The sequence below is a fragment of the Scophthalmus maximus genome, chromosome 17 (genome assembly GCF_022379125.1).
Source record: "Scophthalmus maximus strain ysfricsl-2021 chromosome 17, ASM2237912v1, whole genome shotgun sequence".
NCBI classification, from domain to species: Eukaryota; Metazoa; Chordata; class Actinopteri; order Pleuronectiformes; family Scophthalmidae; genus Scophthalmus; species Scophthalmus maximus.
Genome location: NC_061531.1, coordinates 185247 through 210893, shown reverse-complemented (window position 1 = coordinate 210893; position 25647 = coordinate 185247). Strand labels below are relative to the sequence as shown.

Sequence of the window (25647 nt, the reverse complement as noted above, 5' to 3'; positions counted from 1 at the left end):
GCACATCTATGATGCGAATCTCCCGTTCCACCACATCCCAAAGGTGCTCTGTTGGATTGAGATCTGGTGACTGTGGAGGCCATTGGAGTACAGGGAACTCATTGTCATGTTCAAGAAACCAGTTTGAGATGATATGAGCTTTGTAACATGGTGCATTATCCTGCTGGATGTAGCCGTCAGAAGATGGGTACACTATGGTCATTAAGGGATGGACATGGTCAGCAACAATACTCAGGTAGGCTGTGGCATTTAAACAATGCTCAATTTGTACTAAGGGGTCCAAAGTGTGCCAAGAAAATATCCCCCACACCATTACACCACCACCACCAGCCTGAGCCGTTGATACAAGGCAGGATGGATCCATGCTTTCATGTTGTTTATGCCAAATTCTGACCCTGCCATCGGAATGTCGCAGCTGAAATCGAGACTCGTCAGACCAGGCAATGTTTTTCCAATCTTCTATTCTCCAATTTTGGTGAGCCTGTGCGAACTGTAGTCTCAGTTTCCTGTTCTTAGCTGACAGGAGTGGCACCCGGTGTGGTCTTCTGCTGCTGTAGCCCATCTTCTTCAAGGTTCGACATGTTGTGCATTCAGAGATGGTATTCTGCATTCCTTGGTTGTAACGAGTGTTTTTTTTAGTTACTGTTGCCTTTCTATAATCTCGAACCAGTCTGCCCATTCTCCACTGACCTCTCACATCAACAAGGCATTTTCGTCCACACAACTGCCGCTCACTGGATATTTTCTCTTTTCCGGACCCTTCTCTGTAAACCCCTAGAGATGGTTGTGTGTGAAAATCCCAGTAGATCAACAGTTTCTGAATTACGCAGACCAGCCCGTCTGGCACCAACAACCATACCACGTTCAAAGTCACTTAAATCCACTTTCTTCCCCATTCTGATGCTCGGTTTGAACTTCAGCAAGTTGTCTTGACCACCTCTACATGCCTTAATGCATTGAATTGCAGCCATGTGATTGGCTGATCAGCTATTTGTGTTAACAAGCAACTGAACAGGTGTACCTAATAAAGTGGCTGGTGAGTGTATATTGGTCAATGTACAGATTTTGGAATTATTCCACTCCTTAATATCATAATCAGTCCATAGAATACACCTCATTGATTGGGCTAGCATAAACACAACTTTCGGCAGGAGACCATCACCAACAACCACTCCAACTCAGAAACCATTTTCAGCAGCAGAGAACTAACTTTCATATAGACCCTTGAACACAGCACACATGGAGAAAAAAGTACAAATAGTCTCAACTAAAACCAATCTTTGAAAGAATTGGAGAACAACAATATATTAAATTCCATAAAGGATAGGTTCACATTTATTTTTGTCTGTCCAAGAACAATATTCACATATGTGTATATACACTGAAAGCACAGTTGGTGGCTTTTCTGATCACACTGGCTGAAGAAAGCTCCCCTCTGAAATTAATATTGTTGCTTTCACTGATGGGAGACCAAATCCACAGCCCTCATTCTGTGGAGAAATTTTTCTAAAAAGACTAAATGAATATCTGATGCATCTCACTCACTAACAGTAGTGGCAGCAGTAGTTTTAAGCCAGACTCTTGCAGTCTGCAAAACAATCAAACGTGTTGTAGCATTTGCTGCACCTCACAAAGTAGAGGACTCGTTGTGATTGGCCAAGGGCATGTTCTATTCAGATTTGTGGATTTTTGTCTCAGATCACAGACATCTTTATAGTAAAGTTGTGTAGTCTGCACCAGGCTACAGTAATGAGTTCCATAAATATAATAATAAAAATATAAATTGATCACCAGGAGCTCACTGCTCTCTTACGGACTGCTTTTTGCATCTGCCAAGTGGCCTTTTACTGAAGTCAATGATGTGAAAAGGTCAGGATAAGACTTTAAGTGTAACATTATTAACATGGAGGAGTATTCCTGTATAAAGTTTAGTCTCTTACTTTTTTTTAACTTTGTGTTTGAATCCTTGAATGAATGAATTAAACATAACATCTGTTCTGTGGAGTACATGTCCAACTCTTGGTGTATGTGAGGGATCCTCTGGATTCAGAGCAGGGAGTTCTCGCTCGTCACGGCCCATGATGAGAGACTAAAAGGGTTTCTGGTAGGAGAAAGGGGGTGAGCCTACGCTGCTCGGACTGCGGAGGTTTGAATCGTAGGAGCTGGGAGTCATTCCCACAATGCCCTCTGACTGGGGTATCTCCCCACAAAGGAAGTCATCCTCGTCCTCCCTAGAGCCCTGACAGACACAGAATGAAGTGACCAGGGTTTAAACTGCAATCCAAAAATGAACATCATGTCCAAATCCAACAGACCAGAGACGCAATTTTAATTAACACATTTCCATTTTATGTCATTTAATGTTTTATGTTTTATCCTCAATATATCTATGTACGTCATGTATATCATTCAGTTCTGTTTTTTTCCTATTGTAACATTAACGTTCCCCTCATTTGACCAGAGAGAAAGGAACATAGCTAGACACTACGCCAGTTTCACAAAAATGAAAAGATAATTTGTTTGCTTCCCTGAATCTATTTCACATCTGTCTCTCACAAGGTCCCCAGGATTACGACAAGGCAGAGGTTTACTGCTGCAGGATTCCTTGAACATTGTTCACTTTCTGTCACCTCACCTTTTGGGCAATTTTTGCAGGAAGCAGTTCGGAGTCTGCCAGTTCCTCCCAGACCTGGTACAGTGGCTCAATCAGCTGACCAGAACTGAGAGAGAGAGAGAGAGAGAGAGAGAGAGAGAGAGAGAGAGAGAGAGAGAGAGAGAACGACACACACACACACACACGCACGCACGCACGCACGCACGCACGCACACACACACACACTTTGTTTAATTATCATGTCTCTACTCTCTTCCTCTTCAGTTTATTGCACACCATCATCCAGCACTGAATTTGCACAGGAAAAAATATTGGATTCTAAAGAATGTGTGCGTGTACCTCTTGAGCAGGTAAGGGTCAAAGGGGAAGAAGCTGTCCAGAGGGTTGGTATTGGTGGTCACACTGTCTCCTCCGGCAGAGCTTCGGACCACAGGCAGCATGTGGCGGTTGTTCCTCTCTATGATGCTGTAGCAGAACACCACCTGATACTTCCTGCAACAAAAAGCAAGCCGGGGTTTACTCCACACTATGTTTTATGTGTTAACTTTCACGTCAACTCTTTCTTGCTGCAGGATGGTGCACCACTGCACTCCGCCGATCACTCTGCAAACTGATGCCTGTTAGAAGTTAGTCAGTTTAGAGTGTGTGCAATATGCCTGCCTGCCTTTGTCACATGGCAGCTGAAAATGGTGACTGTTAGTGTAGGGGAAAAATAGTGCTGATAAGATTTTTCTTTTTTATTATTCTTTCAAAAGTTGTTAATATCACTGCCCCTCGATTTATCTGTGCACATTTGGAGGGGCCACCCCTAGGATGGGAATCACTGAATTACATATGTAACAGCGTATAAAGTCGCTAGGACTAGCTCCGCCTCTAGCGGCTATAACAGTAAAATGCAAAAAGAATACTTTTTAATATATGGTACATTGGACTGTATTTATATAGTGCATTTCTGGTCCTATCTCCAGTCTTACTCTCCAAGCGCTTTAAAGTACAAGTCACATTCACACACATTCATACAGCGCTGTTATTTTGCATGCTTTTTCTTCCACATTCATACATTGCCGGAAGAGCTGCCAGAGGAAATTTAGGGGTAAGTGTCTTGCCCAAGGACATAAGGACTGCATGCTGACTGGGGGAAACTAGGATCGAACAGCCAACCTTCCTGTTAGTGGTCGACCGTCTCTATTTCCTGAGCCACAGCCTTTCACTGCGGTACGAGTATGCATGAGAGCATTCACAGAAATACAACATTCCAAGCTGTAGTAAGCACTTGGTTGGTGATGGCAGTGACAGGATGTAAATCTGTAATTTCAACCACATAATCAGCAAAGTAAATATGTCAAGTGACAGCATGGCTGACTGATGCCAATGACAAAGAAGAGACCGGTTGTGTGTACCTGGTGATGGCAGCAAACATGTTGGTGACTAAAGGCAGGCAAACTTTGAGAGGGTTCAGCTGACACATCACCACCCGCTCCAGGTTCAGACTCTGCAGGTACTCCAGACCTGTAAAACACACTTGAGTAAGTTAATGAATGAATCCTGCCATTAATATTCCGATGTCATAATTCTGTGTGGATGTAGCCATGTTTTCTATTTTGGGCTTGAGGTGTGTCTTGTACCTTTCTTCATGTTGCCCTCCAGCATGCCTCTGTGTCTGAAGATGAGTGTGTAGAAGACAGCCTGGCAGGCAGAGTAGAAGGACCCATGCAGGCTGATGTCACAGCAAGCCTGCCTGCCACTGCTGTCCTGGCTGTCGATGTAGCGATGGATCCAGGAGAGCAGCAGGTCCAGGCAGGCCCGCACAGTGCTTTAGGAGGGGGTATGGGGCGACAGAGAAGAGGACTCTTGATTATATTAACTGGATTGACAACTGGATAATAATCACGGACACTTGGATTACAAGTAAGAAACTTCTTACTCTGACTTTCGATTTTCTTAAGCAAAAATGACATGTGACTCACGGCAAAGGGACGAACTTGGCTCGGGCTAGGAAGCTTCCCATGAATCCAGCAGCAGCCTGGCGGAGGACAGCAGGCTGAGAGGGGCTCTGCAGAATCTTCCACAGGTGATCCAGGAAGGCCTCTGCCAGGGCCTGCGTAATAAGTAGAATAATTCACATGCTGCTAGACACCAGGGAGATAGGAGCGGAGTTATTTGGTCATCAAACTAAAACAATGACCAAAAAAAACAAAAAAGTGTTGCAGAGCTGGAGGCAACTGCAGTGTCTGTGAAAACACTATCTGATCACATAGCTCTACTGTCAAGAACCTTGGAGTTATTTTTGACTCACACATAAAACAAGTTTTAGGACAGCCTTCTGTCAAGAACATTACAGACATCCTATCTCCAAAGGATGCTGAAAAAACTAGTTCAAGCATGTTACTTCTACACTGAATTACTGTAATTCATTATTGTTAGGATGTTTCCCAACAAGTCTGTGAAAAGCCTCCAGTTAATTAAAAATGCTGCAGCACGATTGCTGACAGGAACTAGAAAAAGAGATCATATTTCTCCAGTGTTAGGATCTTTGCATTGGCTTCCTGTAAAATTCAGAATAAAATTCATAATCCTGCTCCTCACCCACAAAGACCTTAATAATCAGGCTCCATCATATCTTACAGAGCTCATAGTTCAATATAATCCTAATAAGATCACTTGGTTCTGTAAACTCAGGACTACTTGTGGTTCCCAGAGTCTGTAAAAGTAGAATGGGAGGGAGAGCCTTAAGCCACCAGGCTGGAACCAGGGAGGCAGACACCCTCTCCACATTTAAAGTTAGACTTAAAACTTTCCGCTTTGAAAAAGCTTATAGTTAGACCTGCTCAGCTGTTTACTGAACCATCTCTTAGTTATGCTGCTATAGGCTAGACTGACTCTCTCTCTCTATGTACTTAAATCACGTCACTCACTGTGTTTCTCTCTCCCCTAGTGCTGGAATCTCTTGATATGCAGGATATTCCTGTTAAAAGGGAGTTTTTTCTACTCTAAAACCCAAAAAACATAGTTGTGGGGGGTTTTTTTTGGCCATAATAAATTTGTTTATCTTATCTGTGTGTCATTGTTGAAGACCAGACTGAAGGCTAGATGCTACAGATTGCTGCTTGCTATCATTACAGAGACACAGTGTGGGGAGTACTGACCAGTCTGAAGCTGCAGAGGTAAAAGTGCATGTACTGCACGTGACCAGAACCGTGCGTTGGCAGAATGAGTTTGTCAAACACACTCAATAAATCTTTGTACAGTTCCTTAGTCCTCTCCACATGAACAGAGCCTAGGAGAGAAAACATAGCACTGAACACCACCAATAACACACTTTACAGGCAAATATGATCTCTTTGAAAGGATGGCAACTCATTGAGGTAAACAAGTTGACTTATTCTCACATTCAAAAATTTGGCCTTCTTAACGCCTACTCCCTGACACTGGTCAATATCATGCTGACGAATGTGGTCCTCAGTGTAAATGCTGAGTAATTCATCTACCGTTGACATGGCAGACGTCCTTGATGTAAGACATCATCACAGCCATGAGAGTGTCCAGCCTCTCAGCCACTGGATGGGCCATGACAGTCGTGTTGGGGGGCTGATCTGCTGCCACATCCTCATCCTGACACACACACACACACACACACACACACACACACACACACACACACACACACACACACACACACACACACACACACACACACACACACACACACACACACACACACACACACACACACACACACACACACACACACACACACACACACAGTTTTCACTTCTTTTTCTGTCTCACTTCAATCCATGTGTTAAAGAAAGTGACAATTCAAGCTCCTTTTTGCCACTTTGACTCCAACCAACATTTCAAAATATTCCATTTAGTGCTTTAACCTAAACTCTTCCACTCCTTTCATATTTTCAACCACACAGCATTACACTGAAATTTTCAGCCCTTCCATTTCAACCTCGTTCACTACCTCTGCTTCAACTGCACCTTCAAATTCTTTTGGTGTTTCAACTTAGGTTATTTTAAGAAAAAAGTTCTGCAATGAAGGTGTAGCTGCAAATTGTAAGCAATTTACTCATATTTTTACCCTAAAAAGATCCTATTTAATTTATTTTACATCTATTTCAAATAGGGATGCACTGATTTATCGAACGTACACCGGTTATGGACGATTTTCGCCTTGTTGACTGCCATCGGCCTATAGGCAAATAAGATCACATTCACTGATGGCAGTGGCCAATGTTTATATGTTGCGTCGCATTAATTTTGCACTGGCTACACATTGTGTTGGTTATTTACCGTCTGACTCTGACAACAACCCAGCAGAGATCCCTGTCTCTCTGTGCTGGAGCGTGTGCTTTGAAGGGGTAGTGGCCAGCTCTCACAACCGACACAGACAGAGACCTCCGTCTGATGATGGCAGAGAGTGAACCGGCCGAAAGTCCGGTTGTAATTCACCAAAATCAATGGCGACAACGCTCGTTGCCACAAGTGTAACAAATATTTTGCAAGTAAAGGCAGTAACACTCGCGATCTGTAGAAACATTTAGTGAAAGTGAAAGTTCATCTAAGCCCAAAGCTCCTTCACAGCTGCAGCTAGTGGGAGGATGACTAAGGAGAGGGTGAATGAGTTCAACCTCACAGTGACCAGGTTCATAGTGAAAGACCTACAACCCATTGCAACAGGGTTTTAGGTTAATCCCATCACTCAACAAACAACATCATGTACTTAAAAGTAGTTATTTCTTCAAAATAGTGCTGTTCAGTGTGGTGTAAATGCTCTGTATGCTTAATGTCAACTTTTCCATCATCAATTTATTAACAATTTATTTGTGACAAACCTAAACCGAAATATAATTTGGTACAGTTTAATGTTACTGAGAACCAGGTACTAACACAGACCTATACACACTAAAAGGAAACTGTTAGTTACCATGTCAAAGAGCCCCTCCTCAGTCTGCTCCTCCGTCCTCTGGCTCTGCACCGCGTTGTCCTCTGCCTCCTCAATGTCTGACCGGGATGCACTCACCTGAAATATACCACACACACTGTAAAAGACCGGAGGGCATCATGTATGTGTACCAAGATTCTGAAAGGACTTTTTTGATTGAATAAACTGCTAAATCAGTTAGCTACTTAAAAAAAACAAGAAATAAATTATGAAGTTTAGGTTTGCATGATTCCAAAGAACATAAACCGGGACATGTTTAACACATTTGTCATTAAGTGGTATCATTCATTCCTTACCAACCGTACCCAACATGCTAGACTGAACACAACTGTGTCTGAGCCATTGACCATCAGTACCGGAGCACCCCCCAAAAAATCCTCCCAGATTCAACTCGTGTCCTCCACTCTGAGTAGCAGCTCCTCCCCTCAGGTAGACGGGACAGGTTTCCCCTCTGCAGGCACCAGTTTCAAACATTCCTTTGTCCCCGTCAGTTATAGCCTTTGACCGCTATTTATATTGCACTAAAAGTAGTCAATGTCAATGTGTAGATAAATGTGTGATGGATGAATATATATGCTGTTTTCGATTGTGTTTTTATATTTCAGACATTGTGATATCCAATTTCCCACTGGGATAATGAAGTCAATCTTATCTTATGCTTCTTACACTTCATTTTAGTACATATAACCTAAGCTGCCTCCAGACAAAACCACATCCACCTTCCCCTGAGTCACCGTTACTTTCAAAGTGAAATATAAACTGTGACTTTTCCCCTTCTCTACCCCATAAAGCACTTTGATTTACAGGTGAACCACTCACATCCAGTTTGAGCATTTTTCCAATGATCACCTCCAGTACATCTCGTCGAATGGACGGTATGTACACCGTCATCCTCAAGAGGTTATGGACATAACACTCCTGTAAAGGACAACAAGATACCAATCACCATAACGCAATGTTGCACATCAAAGTTTAACTGTGTTCAATACAGTGTGTTCGGACAGGAGTTAGGGCATACAAAACAATGGACATGACACACAATATCTTACAATATTCATGTAAAGTTAATATATATCAGAATGCAGCCACAAAGCATGTTTTTCATCAATGAAAAGGATGCGTTTGTGACATAGTTATGTGGCCAATTATCATTTTACCACCTTCACATATTATTTAAGCCTCCTGATCATTGTAGTGATTATTAAAAAAAACAATGAATGAATTAAAAGATGATCAATGAATATATATAAAGATGGAGGACGCGTCTCCACTACAAAAATAAAGCCCAAGCATCTCGGATACAAGCGTTAGTAGAGTGAATCTGCTGTAGGCCCTGCGTATACACCCTCCTAACCAATTTTTTTTTAAATTTCCTTTTTTGTTTGGTTCATGTCCCATTTGCTAACATAAAGGAGGAGGGGATTATTACCGCAGCCAGCCACCAGGGATGATCAACATACTTTTACGTCACTTTTGGGAGGTTGACATGTCGTCCATCTTTATATACAGTCATTTGATAACACTGATAAAATTCCACTTTTTAATAATGTCTTTCATGTCTTCACTGCAAATCAGTTCCTCATGTCACCGAGGTCACCACATTTCCTAGCATGACATCACTGATATTTCTTCATACATCACTTGCTGCTGTTTGATGGGACTAACATAATATACCCAGGTCATCTTCAAGCACCATTGTCCAAGCATTGTTCTCACCAGGGTTCTGGAGGATTTCTGTACAAAGGGGAAGTTCTCTTGCACAATGGGCATCAGGAAGCGACTTGTGCTGAAAGAAGAAGGAAAACCTTTATGCAATACTTTTAAAAGAAGGCAATTACATTTTTTTACAAATAAATTTGTTGTAGATGCAGGAGTCAGTTATTTAGACAAGAAAAGAGAAACTGGCAGAACTCTACATGAAGTGACTTACGCTGGAACGTATCTGGTGATAAGCTGCAATGCCTGGTGACACCTATCAAAGTTCCTGGGGAGATCTTAAAAAATAAAAGTAACAGTGAAATGTCAGTTCATTTGTATTTAACTTATACATTAAGGTGTAGGATGTAAACTATGCTCTAACACTACCCTGCTTTACATTCACACCACACGTCTCACTGTTCTTCCCTCTCAACCTCCCCAAACTTCAGCAGGCAACCGGGACACCAATAACAGTCCTGATCAGATACAGAACAGGCTCATAGTCTTGAAATATAATAGGTTTTTGATGTTTGAAAACAACCACTTAATACATGCAAACTACATTAGAAAGAAGAAAGAGGACACTCACTATCATCTTCATCATCTGAATCTGAGATATCCACTCCTCCTTCACAGATGGTCACTCTCTCTGAAAACAAACACACACGTTATGTCTCCATGAGTCCTGTGGAACATGTTTAAACCTGGTGATCCAATCACATGTAAAAAGCTCTATATTAAATGCTTTTCTAGTCTTATAGACCACTCAAAGTCAAATTCACACAGGGTTGCTATACCTGCGCTTTTTTTTTGTATTTCAATCATAAACATTCTTACACTGCCAGAATAGCCGCCAGAGGCAATTTAGGGTTAGATCTCTTGCCCAAGGACACATCGGCATGTGGACTGGGGAGAGCTGGGATTGACACGCTGACCTTCCGGTTGGTGGACCACCAACTCCACCTCCTGAGCCACAGCCACCCCGGCTAAGTGAAGTTCAGGTGTGAACGCACCCAAGATATATTGAGGACGCAATGCGATCCGATCTCTCATATTAAAGGACTGCCCATTCAGCTGGCGTCCTCTGACAAAGTATTTTTTACACTTTTCAGTATTTGAAATACATTTCTATTTGTGGCCACCACAATGTTAACACTTAATGCTACATATTGATTTTCTATTGCTGTTAAAGATAATCAAAGAAAAGGCTGTGTTCATTTGCATATCACCTGGGGAAGTGAGATCTGATCACAAGTGGTCACTAGAGACACATGTGGAGACACGATCCAAGTGTGAACTGATGGACTCAGAGCTGTCCGCTTTTGATTGGATTACTTAATGTAGGTATTATTGCCAGGTATGAACAGTGCCATAGTGATATAATTTTGCTACTGTTTACCCTTTACCCTTCAGGGTAAACACACATACCTGAAAATGCGCAAAGATGACAAAGAGATGAGTCAACAGACCAACGATGATAAGATATTATGTTTTAGATATTACGATGATATCAATATTATGGCACAACTCTTAATCCACACTGGAAATCTGAATTCAGAATTTCACTTGCGAATTACTGGATTATTTTACCGCCAGTCAGGGAAACATACTAGGAGTGAAATGCGAGACCACCATTTTGAGGCAGGAACACAAGTAGACAGTCTGCGCTGAGACCAGGTTACTGAGGAAGGTCATGTATTCCTCCACCACAGCCTGGCTCCGACTCACCCATGGAAGCCTCTAGTCAAACACAGACAGAAAAAAAGTTTCAGCATGTAAACAAAATTTGGATCCTTTGTTTGCCTATGACTTATGGCAAAGATTCCAAAGAGTGTACGATACATTCACGATCACCAAACCAAGCCAACGACATGTATCTGATCACACACCCATGATGAGTGTGGCATCTCCTGCCTCGGGTTAAAAATTCATTCATTCCAAGAGTGGTGACAGTGAGAAAAGAATGGAAAGTTTTTCCCATGCACCGCTGGCTGACAGCTCCACTTGTTCGAAGAAAAATAACTGAGGCTATGGCCTTCTTTATTTGTAAAGATATGCGACCTTGCATTGTTACAAAGAATGAAGGCTTCAAACACCTATTGTTCATAATCACTGGTGAGTTAGCCTATTGCTGTTAGAGTGTTAAGCATAGTTTTTCCTATTGCACCTAGCATCATTCCTTTGCATCATTCAATCACATCAAACTGTGTTGAATCACATTGCATTGTGATTGAGGTGTGAATCGTATCGCATCTGTAGTTGCTGCATATGTATCTTTAATGCGTTGGATCGTTGACAGTGTATCGAGATGCACTGTCCCACTACAGATGCCCAACCCTAATAGAAACCATGCTCCATGTAACTATGCTTCTTCACCTCATTGAAGATTCTTTATTGAGACTTTGGGCACGTCTTAGCTGAGGATCCACTTCAATGCAGAGTATGCCACGGAACTTAATCATCTCCATTTTTATTTTTTTGTCTGTCTGACTGTGGACTGATGAATATTAAACTCTTTGAGGTGACTGTGCAACACTTTCCAGATCCATGCAAACCAGCAGCTCTTGATCCTGAGTTTCTGATGTCTTTTCTGACACGTTTCACATCAGAAGATGCTTCTTGTGAGGAGCATACTCAAAACGATTGCTTTTTTTCTAAGTCAGAGTTGCTATAACACACCTCCAGTATGCTTTCATTGAATGGACTCCCAGTTTACTCCTGTTTTTCTTGATGTCAGAGGTTCACATACTTTATCCAAACAAGGCGGTTAATGTTTGAATGATGTATTTTTTATTTTTTTTAACTTTTTATTACCTAGAGATCATGCTTTTCACTATTGAAACTTGAAACCTGTAACAGTTAAAAAAATAGCTGCCATTTTTTCCAATTATCAAAAATAGTTGCCAACATTTTCTGTTGATCAACTAATCAATTAATGAACTGATTATTGCTGTTAAATAATCCTCCTAAAATCTAATTTCAGGGGTGTCCACAGTATAAAACCTCCCACACTGGTCTTCATTATATAACAGTATAATGTCAAACCACCACGAATTTCATTGACCCTCACAAATTCCTAGAGGGCAAAGTGATGTTCTTGTGTTGCTTTTTTAATCTGATCTGTCATAAACCATAGCATATTCGGATTACTACAATCTAAGGCACATAAAGCAGCTAATTGTAACATTTAAGAACCTGGAACCAGAAAATGTTTTGAAATTGTTTGCTTTTCAAAACAGCTGCTAATTCATCTAGTAATTGTTTCAGCTCTAAACATGGCACAACAAGTCTCATGACGGACACTCACCAAGACAGTATAGATGAGCTGTTCGTGGTCCTTGTTCAGCTGAGTCACACAGCTGCGAAATTCTTGCAGCCAGCTGATGATCTGAGCATCCTGTGAAAGAAAAGAGCTCAGTGGCAAACAAAGCTACGAGACATGACGCACTGTCATAACACTGAATTTACATTACGTCATTAACTCTGTTTTCTCTCTCTCCTAGTGTATCTCTGACCCCAGAGCTGCAGGATTCAAACCCATCATTATTATTATAACTATTATTATTATTATTATTAATAACAACATTGCATTTATAAGTGTCAGTTTTTCCGTAATTGTAAGTATCAGTCTGGTAGAGATTAAAGCAACTGTTATACAACTCCTCTCTCCCCCGATATATTTAGATTACATGTCAGTAACCCTGTTTGTGTTTTCTCTCTCTCCTAGTGTATCTCTGACACCAGAGCTGCAGGACCCAAACCCATCCTTATTATTATTATTATTATTATTATTGTTATTATTATTTTTATCACTAATAATAAGGGTTAGGGCTTACCCTAACCCTAACAGCATAAGTGTAATTTTTTTTGTAATTTTAAGTATCATGATGTAACAAGTAACTATGTATGTAGTGATTTGATGCTATACAAATAAAGTTGAATTGAAAAATGTTATTGAATTCATCCGAGGGGTGCGGTCGAATTGTCTTTCTAATATACTATTCCTTGATCTCAGTGGAAAACAGCATGAGGTCAAGGAAAGGTGTAAAGGAGAACTCATAGGAGTGAGGAAAACCCGACAGCGCTGCTCAGAGAATCCAGCTCGACTTTCACTATACTATGTCCTTATGCGACAGCAGATGTTTTTGACGTGTGTCTGCAATGGTAAAACTACAAACTTCGGAAGATGGACTACAAAAACCTCAGTGGCTCCATCAGCATGTTTCAGTGTTTTACCACCGTGTGACTTCAGAAGTTAAAGATTCATATGTAACAGTAACTTACGTGAGTCTATTCTGGGTTACATTCATACTTTTCTTCTTCTTCTGATTGAATCGTTTACATTAGTGCATGGCGTGTCATGTTAAATATCGCTGCCGCAATCAATTGTGTGGCGTTTATTTCTCCTTTCCTTTCGCATAGGAAAGTCCAATGAACCCTATGCTAAAGGAGATAGGAAAGGAAGCATTAAAGCTCATTTCCTATGCATTTAGAGAATCCAAACAACTCATCAATCAAAATCGATCAAATACTTCAGGATCATTCAAGATTTAGGAAACTTCCTAAGCCAATTTGACAATTCGACCAAACCCCAGTTCACCACACACTGATGTTTTCCTGTACCTTTATCTCAGGATCAGCCAACTGATGCTTCAGCAGTTCATAATCACTCGAGTCCCCCTTCGAACCAGAAGAGAAACAGCACATCAGACACCAGAAAGATGACAAAAGATAACGTTGATTGTTTTTAATAAACAAAAAGGTTGAATTTCTGACTGGCCAGTCTTCTAACGGGTGTTGCACAGTAAAAAGCAGCACGTCGAATCTCGGCTACTTTTCAACATGTGGCAGGTAAAAACAGACTGGCAACAAGTCAGCACTCACCTGTCTATATTTAGTTAACGTTTCAACAACACTGCCTCCAAACCTGACAGTCTTCAAGGGAGGACTGTTCAAAAAGTCCAAACCGTCCATTTCCATACTCACTGCGCTTGTGCTAAAAGTAACTTAGTTATGCTAAGCTAACATTCGCTATCGTTACGCTGAAAGATCCGACTGAGGGGGAAACAAACGCTGGTATCATTGTTATTTTATATAAATCTGTCAAAGCTTAATTTTTTTGCGGTGATAATGAATTAATTTTGAAGATACTCTCTCGAACATGCTGTAAACAACCAGGAGCATGTGTAACCATGTCTATGGCCAGCTGTACTCTCTTCGCAAGAGGAAGTGGATATACGGAAGTAAAAGCGGAACGCCGGTGTCGCACTCAAAGTGTTCCCACCTGGCTCGACTAACTGTGGTTAGAGAACCCACAGAGATGGACATTATTATTTTTCCCAGTTGACATTTACGACAAATAGCAGAATATAAAAAAGCAGTAAGATTTGTACAAAATATTAAAATACAAACACTATATAAAGAACAGTAACTATAATTGCTCACGGAGCATAACGTATTGCACTAAATTGAAGTTGCACTCAATTGAAATGAAATTAGCATTATGATAATGATAATAATAATAATACATTTTATTTAATGGCGCCTTTCATGACACTCAATGTCACCTTACATCAAATACAGTTTTAATTTATTATAATACAATAAAAGAATAAAGCATAAATAAAACATCAGCACAGTCAATATTCGTTAAAATCAGCAGTTGTAAAACACAAGGCAGTTGAAGCGTGTGAGTTGATTTTAAAAAGATGGGTTTTAAGAGCAGTTTTGGATTGTGTAATGTAGTCAAGTAAGTGGAAGTAAGGAGAGAGGGAGTTCCAAAGTTTAAGTGCTGCATGGGAGAAAGCCCTGGCACCAACTGTGCTGAGTTTGATGGCTGGTAGTGCGAGTAGACCTGCTGATGATGACCGCAGAGAACGAGAGGCAGTGTAGGTCTGAAGGAGGGCTGTGAGATAAGGAGGGGATAAATTGTGAAGAGCTTCAAATGTCAATCGCAGTGTGTGAAACAGAGAGCCAGTGTAGATGAGACAGCAGGGGAGTGACATGTTCAGTGGAAAGTGAACGGGTAATAATCCGTGCTGAGAGAGAGAGAGAAATCCCAAACTGGGAAATTCTGCCAACATATATGTCAGTGGAAGTCCATCACCACCAGGTGTTGCATTTGTACACGTTAAGTTTGTTTGATCTGCACCATTCCACATAGTCTCCTTCAGCCAGATGTCGTGAAGGCTTTCAGAAAGGTAGTCTGTGATCCAGGATGGAGTGTGTGGGTCCAACTGCATCTCCACCTGCATGTCTTTCAGCAGAAGGGTCTGGATGCTGTTAAAGGTGCTGGAAAATTCCAGGTGAGAAAAAGGCTGGTGAAGCAGGCAGAGGATGGTACTGAGGTCTAAGCACAGATGAAGACAAGAACTCAGGCTACTCCTAGAGCAGGAGTAACACCTTGGGGATTGTGCTGTGTTGTTGGGATGTGTTGTGTCACAATTGCCATAAAGGTGACTTTTATGGAATATGACGTTTTGATTTTTTGACAAAATTATGTTTAACGTAATAATGGAATTGAAAAACTCATGTAACCCAACAGTTAATATACAATGAAAGGAAATGACAAAAAATTATGGTAATTCTGGAGAAATGGTTTGCAGTTGTTGCAGCATAACAGACTAGATAAAGTTGACATCATGGTTGTAAAATGAGGTATTTACTTTTATGCCAATGTTTCTACATTACCACTAGGAGATGCCAAAGTGACATATTCTAATCCTGCACACAAGTTTTGAAATGCAAGAGGAGAGCTGGAGGAAACATTCCTAGAGTCTCTTCTCTGAGACGGAGAAGTGTGTCGGTGGTCAGAGTTTCTGGAAATGGACTGCATTTATATACGCAAAATACACAAAGCTCCCATTCACACAGCAGTCGTTCTGTACATAGCGCTTTGATGGTGAATCATCTAAAGCAATTTGCAGGTTCAGTGTCTTGCCCAAGGACAATTTGACATGTAGACTGGGGGATCAAGCCGCCAACCTTCTGATTGCTCTACTGCCTGAGCCACATCATGCCTATTATGCCATAATTATATACTCCATTGTGCTAGTCATATAGCATATGGCATATATTATGATTAAGCGCTAAGAGATATTAACAGCAAAACTAGCATTCATAGCTCTGGCTATGCAGTCATGAATGCAACAGTACAGCAATGATGACACATTTACAGGCCCATAGGTGACCCTGAGAACAGCAAGGCCATGTGTTTTTTAAGGTTTCTTAGAGTTTGGGGGGTTTAATGACATTAAGGGAATTTACATTCCATAGTTACATATGTATTACAAATGTTGGGTTTTTAAGGGGATTCTGATATACAATCTTTTTAGCCAAAAAGTATCACTGCTACCATCACTGAAAACACTAAAATAAGAAAATATAATTGTGTCTAAAACAAATGAAGATTATAGTTAATGTATAAAATGACATTAAAATATATAATACATAATCATGTATAAGGTCACATTCATTCAGGTAAATTATGCCAGTCTGAATTACTTATTTTTAAAATTAGCCCTAAAGACAAAGGGGTCCAGAGGAGCTGATTTGTTTGTTATTTATATTACCTAGTAGAAAACATTGGAGCACTTACAATGACATACAAATCTCGATCTCCTAAATTGAAATTAATTTATTGACGACACCAAGAGAAACATACAGCTTTTAGACAGCATATATTCAATTTCATGTCTATGTTTTGAAGCAATGTGGACTTGTCCATTAGGCTTCACTCTGTAAAACACCCACTACTCACCAGGAACCCATAACCATTATCATCACCAAATTTGATAAATTGTCACAGTAAATATGTTAATCCCCCTTCGACATGGACAGTGGTTGAACAGAGTTCTTTGCAATGTACTTAGTTGTAGAATTGATAGAGAAGGTGGAAAGTATGGAAATAAAGCAGTTAGAGGAAAAGGCTGTGTGATGAAAGCAGATGGTTCCAAAGGTTAAACAGTGAGGCTTCTTATCATCATGGGTGGGAACAATGAGGCCTGTTGCCAGCTACACCATTTTTTCACAGCAGTAGTCTGTTCATTGAAACTGCCCGTCACAAGGTCACATTCATTGATTGTATTACATATTATATTATATACAAGTTGGCTGCTGCAACAATTTCAGGTGCAAGCAAAGATCAGTAAATCCCAGGCTACATAAGAAAAATCGGTCAGGTGTAGGATCAGAGCATGAACCTGAATCAACGTGATGTGGACATGTGCAATGTGGACAACTGAGCTGATTGAGTCAGTCAGGACAAATTCATTAGACTGCAGTTATATATTCCGGGGAATGCTGAACATAGCAATTCAGCACATATTTCTTTTTAGCAGCTCAGTAGATTGGAAAAGAAACATCAGGCAGGTGGATTAAAGATAATTCTGAAATATTTGTCTGACTCAGTAGATTAAAAGCTGGAGTTGGATACTTAAATTTGAGCCAGAGAAAAAAGTGTGTTTCACTAGTATGACTGGAAAAATACAAATGCTGAAGTAAACGTTTCTGTTGCAATTCACCTGCAGGAAGTTTTTGTTCATCCATCTCTACAGTTCATGAATGCAGACAGGATGAATCATTAGTCTGATCAGAACATTAGGAGTAGAATGAAATAGAACTGTATATAGTCTGCACAAAACAGTCAGGAATGTTATTCTGGGTGTCAAGATGACTGATTATGTGATTATGGTGTCATATAAATCATAAAAAGAGGACTGGAAAAGAATGGACCTTTTGGTATGGTGGCCCAGTGAGCCCAATATACTGCAACTTGAGAAAATACACGTGAATAGACAAAACTTAAGCAGATTAAGAAAATGTTATCAATTTTACAATACACACACTGCCAAAACACACGGTACAACCAAATACAGGCGAAAGTAAAACAGACAAGAATGGATGTGTTTCAATGGCACACAAAAAAGGGATGAAACCGGCATGGGACACGGCTGTTGTTTGTAAAGTTTACATTCGCCTTTTTGATAATATGTTTCAACAAAATGCAGGCACACTAACAACTTTTTGACAGTTAGTTTGAAGCCGACTTTTTAAAATTGTGAAATTAAGTCCTGAATTTAATCCAGAAAGGGGGTTGATTTAGCTTTCCTCCTTATAAAATAAACAGCGCCTACCAATGGCAATTTGATCAAAAGAGAGCATATGAACTGACCAGACGACCAACTGACCAGGAGACCAACGCCCTGGACTGATAATTCAATAACAATACAATGTATTTAACTCATGATTTGGTGATGCATTGTGTGTGTCATTGAGATCAAGACATTTTAACAAGACAGACTTGAAAACACATAAAATACACTGAATACATCACAACATTCCAGTCACACAAAAATCATCACATACATGCATATACTTTGATTAAAACAATTGCAAATGTGATTAAATATATATCGGTGACAAGAACAAATTCAATGTCCAAATTCAGTCACTTTGCAGTTAATTTCTGTAACAAGATGCATACTACACACTGGTCTTCCCCAGTTCAGAGGTGGTGTGACTTCCAGCCATGAGACTGCACATTTTCTGTTCAGTATACAATCTTAGGAAAAACTTAGTAACTAACATACACAAGTCTCAAAAAACATGACATGAAAAACATGACATTTACAGTTTGTCTTCTTACACTCAACAACTGCTGACAATTCTTCTATATATCTTTATCAATTATGAAACACACAACAGTAAAAATGTTATGCAACTGAAGACAGCCTCAAGCACTGTAGGACGGGCTCTCCTTTGCTCAAGGAACTAATGATAAATTATTGTCTGCAGGAAGGAAATGGAATGAAACATTGTTATTAAAGCTTTTGCATTGAGAGGAGATGAGTAGACATGCGGTGAGCAGAAATTATTTCTATGCAATTCATCAGAGTTTGGGGCAACAGAGTTTTCAAGAATTTCCGGCTAAGTAATCTACTGTTTAAACTAAAGGCTTGTCTTTCAGTGAGCAGTGAACTGTGGCTAATGATTATCCAGTGATAAGAGATGTTTATTGCCATAGCCACATGTAGTTCTTTAAGTTCCACTTTTAAACTATCTAACCAGGATTTAACATTCAAAGAATACACAGATGGCATATGGTTTAATAGTCTGATTCTCATACTTTTACTTTTTTAAACCAAAATCTCTTCGGATTCAAAAATAATTTACAAAATATATATCAAAAGTTATTAAAAGTATATTAGTGCGTTTTTGTGTATGGAAGGCCTCACCTGCCGGCCTCCACTATGTTGGTGAAGTCTCTGTACTTGTGTGGGGCATCTCTACGTCACAGTCGGCCAATGACGAGACGGTACTGTGCACGGTCTTCTCCTGTGGGCTCCTCGTTGTCATAGCGATGGCCACCTGCTCCGCCCGCGGAGCCTCGGCGCCTGAAGACCCCTGCGCGCCCGCAAGAATACTGGACCCCCCTCCATTCCTGCGGAACGAGTTCCTGATGCCACTGGACACGCGGCTGCTGAGGCGCCGCACCGCGCCGCCGATGCCGCCCAGCGCGCCCTTGTCCTTCTTCAGTAGCCCAACATCATCCTCCAGTTCCGCCGGGGGCACCTCGATGTTCCCAGAGTACCAGAACACCCACCAGATGAGGCCTAGGAAGATGACGATGGCGCCCGCGTAGATGAGCAGGTCATAAAAAAACACGTTCACAAACACTCCGATGAGAAGAACGAACAGTCCCACAATGTCAAAGGCTACTGCGAGCCAGAAACAGCACACACAGCGACCCAGACCCCGATAGACCGGTTCCATGTCAAAATGCAGTAGGCGGAGTGAAGACTCTCTACCATGGCGTTATGTTTCAGCCGTTTCAGGACGGCTGTAAGGTGAGCCAGGTGAGGCGCTCAATCCCGCCCAGGTGACGAGAGGCGTGGTCCCCATTGGAGGAGGAGCTGATGGCTCTACCTGGCCTGTAATTCTTTTCCCCCCTCCACTAATAATATGCAGCTGAATACCTTTATAGTAAACAACATTTTTGCGGCCACTACTTTTTATTAAAGAGATATATTACTTGGCTTTTATGATCACAGAAATAAGGATGACAATGCATTTTACTCATCAATTTGATCCTACTTATTGCCAAATTCCACACCAAATTCACAAACAAAAAACGTAATGTTTCTGTGTTTGTAGCCCGGTAGTCTGAGCGGTCTATATGTTTACAAAGTCATCAGGAAGGAGGCAGTATTTAATTTACTATCCCCCCTAGTTATAATGGTCCAATTGCATCCCCTAGTGGCGTAGTTGAGAGAGGGAAGTGTGGCTGCATGTGACGAGTTTTTTCAGAAAGAAAGAGAGAGAGAGAGAGAGAGCGAGAGAGAGAATGAGAACGACTACGAGCACCGTAGCAGCACTAGCAGGCAGCCCGTGTGCTTAGAGTTGGACGGTTTAAGCACTGAGATTTTATTATATTATATTATATATACCTGCAAACTTGGCATCAGGCACATCAGGTGGGTTACATGTTCATGAAGGAAATGGAGCAGTACATCACAACAATTTCACCTTTACAGAACAAAAAAGCAGTGAAAACCATCCATTTGTGCAATATATGTAATGTCTTTATGTGATTATTTCTGTACTCTTGCAACCTTTTTCCTTTCTTTATTTATTTTATGTAATTTTTTGCTTTATGTATTCTTCATTTGCTAGTGATGTTTGACTCACAGAAGGTATGTGTTTTGTACACTACCTACTGTTGTGGTTGTTTCTGTTTTGATAATTTGATAATGTGAAAATGGAGACCCTGAATGGAGTCCTGCAAAGGACCCCAGTAGGGGACTCCGTTGTTCTGCTGGGAGACTTCAACGCCCACGTGGGCAATGATGGAGACACCTGGAGAGGCGTGATTGGAAAGAACGGCCTCCCTGATCGGAACCCAAGTGGTTGTTTGTTATTAGACTTCTGTGCTAGCCATGGCTTGTCTATAATGAACACCATGTTCGAACATAAGGATGCTCATAAGTGTACATGGTACCAGAGCACCCTAGGCCAAAGGTCGATGATCGATTTTGTGATCGTTTCATCTGATCTGAGGCCGCATGTTTTGGACACTCGGGTGAAGAGAGGGGCGGAGCTGTCAATTGATCATCATCTGGTGGTGAGTTGGATCCGGGGGTGGGGGAAGACTCTGGATAGACCTGGTAAGCCCAAACGTGTAGTGCGGGTGAACTGGGAACGTCTGGAGAAGGCCCCGATCCAGGAGATTTTCAACTCACACCTCCGGCGGAGCTTTTCTGGCATTCCTGTGGAGGTTGGGGGCATTGAACCCGAGTGGGAAATGTTCAAAGCTTCCATTGCTGAAGCTGCGGCGGTGAGCTGTGGTCTCAAGGTCTTAGGTGCCTCAAGGGGCGGTAACCCTCGAACTCCGTGGTGGACACCGGTGGTCAGGGAAGCTGTCCAACTGAAGAAGGAGTCCTTTAGGGATATGTTATCCCAGAGGACTCCGGAAGCAGTTGCAAGGTACCGACGGGCCCGAAGGGCTGCAGCCTCTGCCGTGTCAGAGGCAAAACAGCGGATGTGGGAGAAGTTCGGAGAAGTCATGGAGAAGGACTTTAGGTCGGCACCAAGATGCTTCTGGAAAACCATTCGACATCTCAGGAGGGGGAAACGGGGAACCATCCAAGCTGTGTACAGTAAGGATGGGACACTGTTGACCTCAACTGAGGAGGTAATCGGGCGGTGGAAGGAGCATTTTGAGGAACTCCTGAATCCGACTAACATGCCCTCTATGGTAGAGGCAGAGCTGGAGGCTGATGGAGGATCATCGTCAATTTCCCTGGCGGAGGTCACTGTGGTAGTCAAACAACTTCACAGTGGCAAAGCCCCAGGGGTTGATGAGATCCGCCCAGAAATGTTGAAAGCTTTGGGTGTGGAGGGGCTGTCTTGGTTGACACGTCTCTGCAACATTGCGTGGAGGTCGGGTACAGTGCCAAACGAGTGGCAGACCGGGGTGGTGGTTCCCCTGTTCAAAAAGGGGGACCAGAGAGTGTGTGCCAATTACAGGGGTATCACACTTCTCAGCCTCCCGGGTAAAGTCTACTCCAAGGTGCTGGAAAGGAGGGTTCGGCCAATAGTCGAACCTCAGATTGAAGAGGAACAATGTGGATTCCGTCCTGGACGTGGAACAACGGACCAGCTCTTTACCCTTGCAAGGATCCTGGAGGGGGCCTGGGAGTATGCCCATCCAGTCTACATGTGCTTTGTGGATTTGGAGAAGGCGTATGACCGGGTCCCCCGGGAGATACTGTGGGAGGTGCTGAGGGAGTATGGGGTGAGGGGGTCACTTCTTGGGGCCATCCAATCCCTGTATACTCAAAGCAATAGCTGTGTCCGGGTTCTCGGCAGTAAGTCGGATTCGTTCCCGGTGGGGGTTGGTCTCCGCCAGGGGTGCGCTTTGTCACCAATCCTGTTTGTGATATTCATGGACAGGATATCGAGGCGTAGTCGTGGTGGGGTGGGGTTGCAGCTCGGTGGCCTGGGGATCTCATCACTGCTTTTTGCAGATGATGTGGTCCTGATGGCACCATCGGTCTGTGATCTTCAGCACTCACTGGATCAGTTCGCAGCCGAGTGTGGAGCGGTTGGGATGAGAATCAGCACCTCAAAATCTGAGGCCATGGTTCTCAGCAGGAAACCGGTGGATTGTCTACTCTGGGTAGGGAATGAGCCCTTACCTCAAGTAAAGGAGTTTAAGTACCTTGGGGTCTTGTTTGCGAGTGAGGGGACAATGGAGCGTGAGATTGGCCGTAGAATTGGAGCAGCGGGGGCGGTATTGCACTCGCTTTGCCGCACCGTTGTGACAAAAAGGGAGCTGAGCCGGAAGGCAAAGCTCTCGATCTACCAGTCAATCTTTGTTCCTACCCTCACCTATGGTCATGAAGGATGGGTCGTGACCGAAAAAACGAGATCGCGAGTACAAGCGGCCGAAATGGGTTTCCTTAGAAAGGTGGCTGGGGTCTCCCTTAGAGATAGGGTGAGAAGCTCAGTCATCCGTGAGGAGCTCGGAGTAGAGCCGCTGCTCCTTTGCGTAGAAAGGAGCCAGTTAAGGTGGTTCGGGCATCTGGTAAGGATGCCCCCTGGGCGCCTCCCCTGGGAGGTGTTCCAGGCACGTCCAGCTGGGAAGAGACCTCGGGGTAGACCCAGGACTAGGTGGAGAGATTATATCTCCACACTGGCCTGGGAACGCCTCGGGATCCCCCAGTCAGACCTGGTTAATGTGGCCCGGGAAAGGGAAGTTTGGGGCCCCCTACTGAAGCTGCTGCCCCCGCGACCCGACCACGGATAAGCGGTTGAAGATGAGATGAGATGAAGATGAAAATGACACAAGGGCCAATTGTCCCCCCTGACATTTTTTTGAATGATAAACGTTACATACAAATGAACAGATCTATAACAATTTTATTTTTCATGACACAACTATTGTCATTTCTTCAAATGGCAATGTAACAGAATGTAAGCATGGACAGGTCTCAAAAAATATATTCTGCCTTTCTTTATCATCTGGAGAGTAAAATATCAAAGTACAAGTAGAACGTCCATGAAGCTGATACAACAGCTTTACTTCAGGTTCATTTTAAACATTACTTATTATGGATAATGAAATGTTGTTTGTTAACATTTAAGTTCAGAACATATGAAACTTGCTGTGGTCTTTTAACACAAAATTATTCAGAAAGGGATCTTCCGTGTCACTTCTACAGGTACATAACACCAACAGATATAGGCAAATTTTATTCAAAAGTTGAATACATTGAGTGCCATCAGTCAAAGTGCAAATTTTTATAGCTGTGGTTTTGACTTTTAAGTGTTAATGGTGACAATTGTTACAATTTGAACTAGAATTTTTGTATATCAAAGACCAAGTCACAGTATAACTTACTGACACTAATAAGAAAATGTCACATGGGTGTGTAGCCGGATAGGTTTCTCCACTCTACCACTACATGACACTGTGCCCTAACTACCTGCACAGTAATTACTGGGCGGTGCTAAGCACCTTACAAATACAAGCAGGTGGGACTGCAACTCCGTGCTGATTGTGCTCCGGTGTGCGACACATCATCGTCCGCTAAGCTTTGGCAGGAGCTGCTGTTTTGGCTCTACACGTTCATGGTTTTAACTGCTCAAGCAGACACATCATTTTAATATAGCGTTTATTCTTGTCGGTTACATTCCGTTTTCTTCCTTTGATTAATCAGGCTCTTTAATGTGATCTTTATTTGTTAGTTTATTTGGTAGTATATAATTTGATACAAATCTTTTGATAACATTACTTTTTTCTGGGTTTAGATCAGTGTTAAGAATTGTGTGGTATTGTTTTGTACTGATTTAAGTGTCTGTGTATTTGGGACTTGTTTTGTTTTCTTTGTGCAACTTCTGCCATGTTATGTATGAGTGATTCTTTTCCTTTTTTTCCCTTTGTTGAGCAGGTGCTGTGGGCTGGCACGAGCGGAAGCCCAATCCCCTGGTGGTGGTGCGTTCTCACGATATCCGTTGTGGTGTGTTGTCTCGGGTGGTGTTTTGTCGTTTGGATTCCTCCCCCTGTTGATTTTCTGCCGCCATGGTAAGCCCCAGCCCTGTTCCTTACGATTCCACTGGCACCCTGTGTGATTGTTTAATTGACTTAAAGTTTGTTTAAAAATAAATATATTTAAAAGGGGTATATTTGATAGAATAAAATAATTTATTTAAAAAAAAAACAATCTCTGTCCTATGTGTAACGAACCCGTGTTGCCTTTTTCTATTTTTCTATAATTTTCTGGGGGCGAAATTCCCCCAGGTGGCGTTATCGACCGTTCCCTTCCCGTGCTCCTGCCACAGGTGGAAGTCACTTAGTTTTGACATCGACCGTTCCCTTCCCGTGCTCCTGCCACAGGTGGAAGTCACTTAGTTTTGACATCAAGCGGTCCTTGTTTAAGTTCATAACAGAGAATGACTGCTCACACAACTATGTGGAGCGGAACAAGCTCAGCATTTTTTGTTTGCAAATGTTTGTTTATCTGGAAATCTGCCTCTATCCAATTGTCTAAAAGTTCACAAGAGAAACAGTATCAACTTTTCTCTTTTATCTAGTCGCCATGGTGCAAATTAGCTGGAAGGGGTCATGTGTTACAAAGCCACAGAGTTTCAGTGATGCTGCCACAATGGTGAGAAAAGATAAATTGCTTCTTGAATCTTTATGATTTATTTATTCTGTTTGACAGTACTGGCGGGCCATAAATAACACATTGTCAAATCTGACCTTGTGCTGTGATTGGCCCCCGGGCCGGACTTTGGACTACAGTGCTTTATTATGAATAACAATAAATGAAAAGAAAAGACAAATAAAACCACATATTTTTAATCCATTTGAATTTTTTAC

At 42.0% G+C, this 25647-nt stretch overlaps 2 protein-coding genes across 2 annotated transcripts; both read right to left on the bottom strand.

Moving 5' to 3' along the window:
- Nucleotides 1-1307: 1307 nt before the first annotated feature.
- Nucleotides 1308-14490, bottom strand: rrn3 (RRN3 homolog, RNA polymerase I transcription factor). The gene is made up of 17 exons (XM_035615660.2): nt 14148-14490; nt 13887-13943; nt 12571-12660; nt 10874-11003; nt 9853-9912; nt 9496-9559; nt 9282-9351; nt 8385-8483; nt 7548-7643; nt 6103-6226; nt 5761-5891; nt 4582-4712; nt 4240-4427; nt 4015-4123; nt 2954-3106; nt 2636-2720; nt 1308-2239 (listed from the first exon to the last, which is right to left on the bottom strand). The coding sequence occupies exons 1-17, from the start codon at nt 14241-14243 to the stop codon at nt 2090-2092; spliced, it is 1833 nt and encodes a 610-aa protein (XP_035471553.2). The 5' UTR covers nt 14244-14490; the 3' UTR covers nt 1308-2089.
- A 2394-nt stretch (nt 14491-16884) lies between these two features.
- Nucleotides 16885-20113, bottom strand: si:dkeyp-72e1.6 (transmembrane protein 238-like). Its single transcript, XM_035616200.2, has 2 exons — nt 19499-20113; nt 16885-19052 (listed from the first exon to the last, which is right to left on the bottom strand). Exon 1 carries the CDS (start codon nt 20034-20036, stop codon nt 19512-19514), a length of 525 nt encoding a protein of 174 aa, XP_035472093.2. The 5' UTR covers nt 20037-20113; the 3' UTR covers nt 16885-19052; nt 19499-19511.
- Between the last annotated feature and the right edge of the window lie 5534 nt (nt 20114-25647).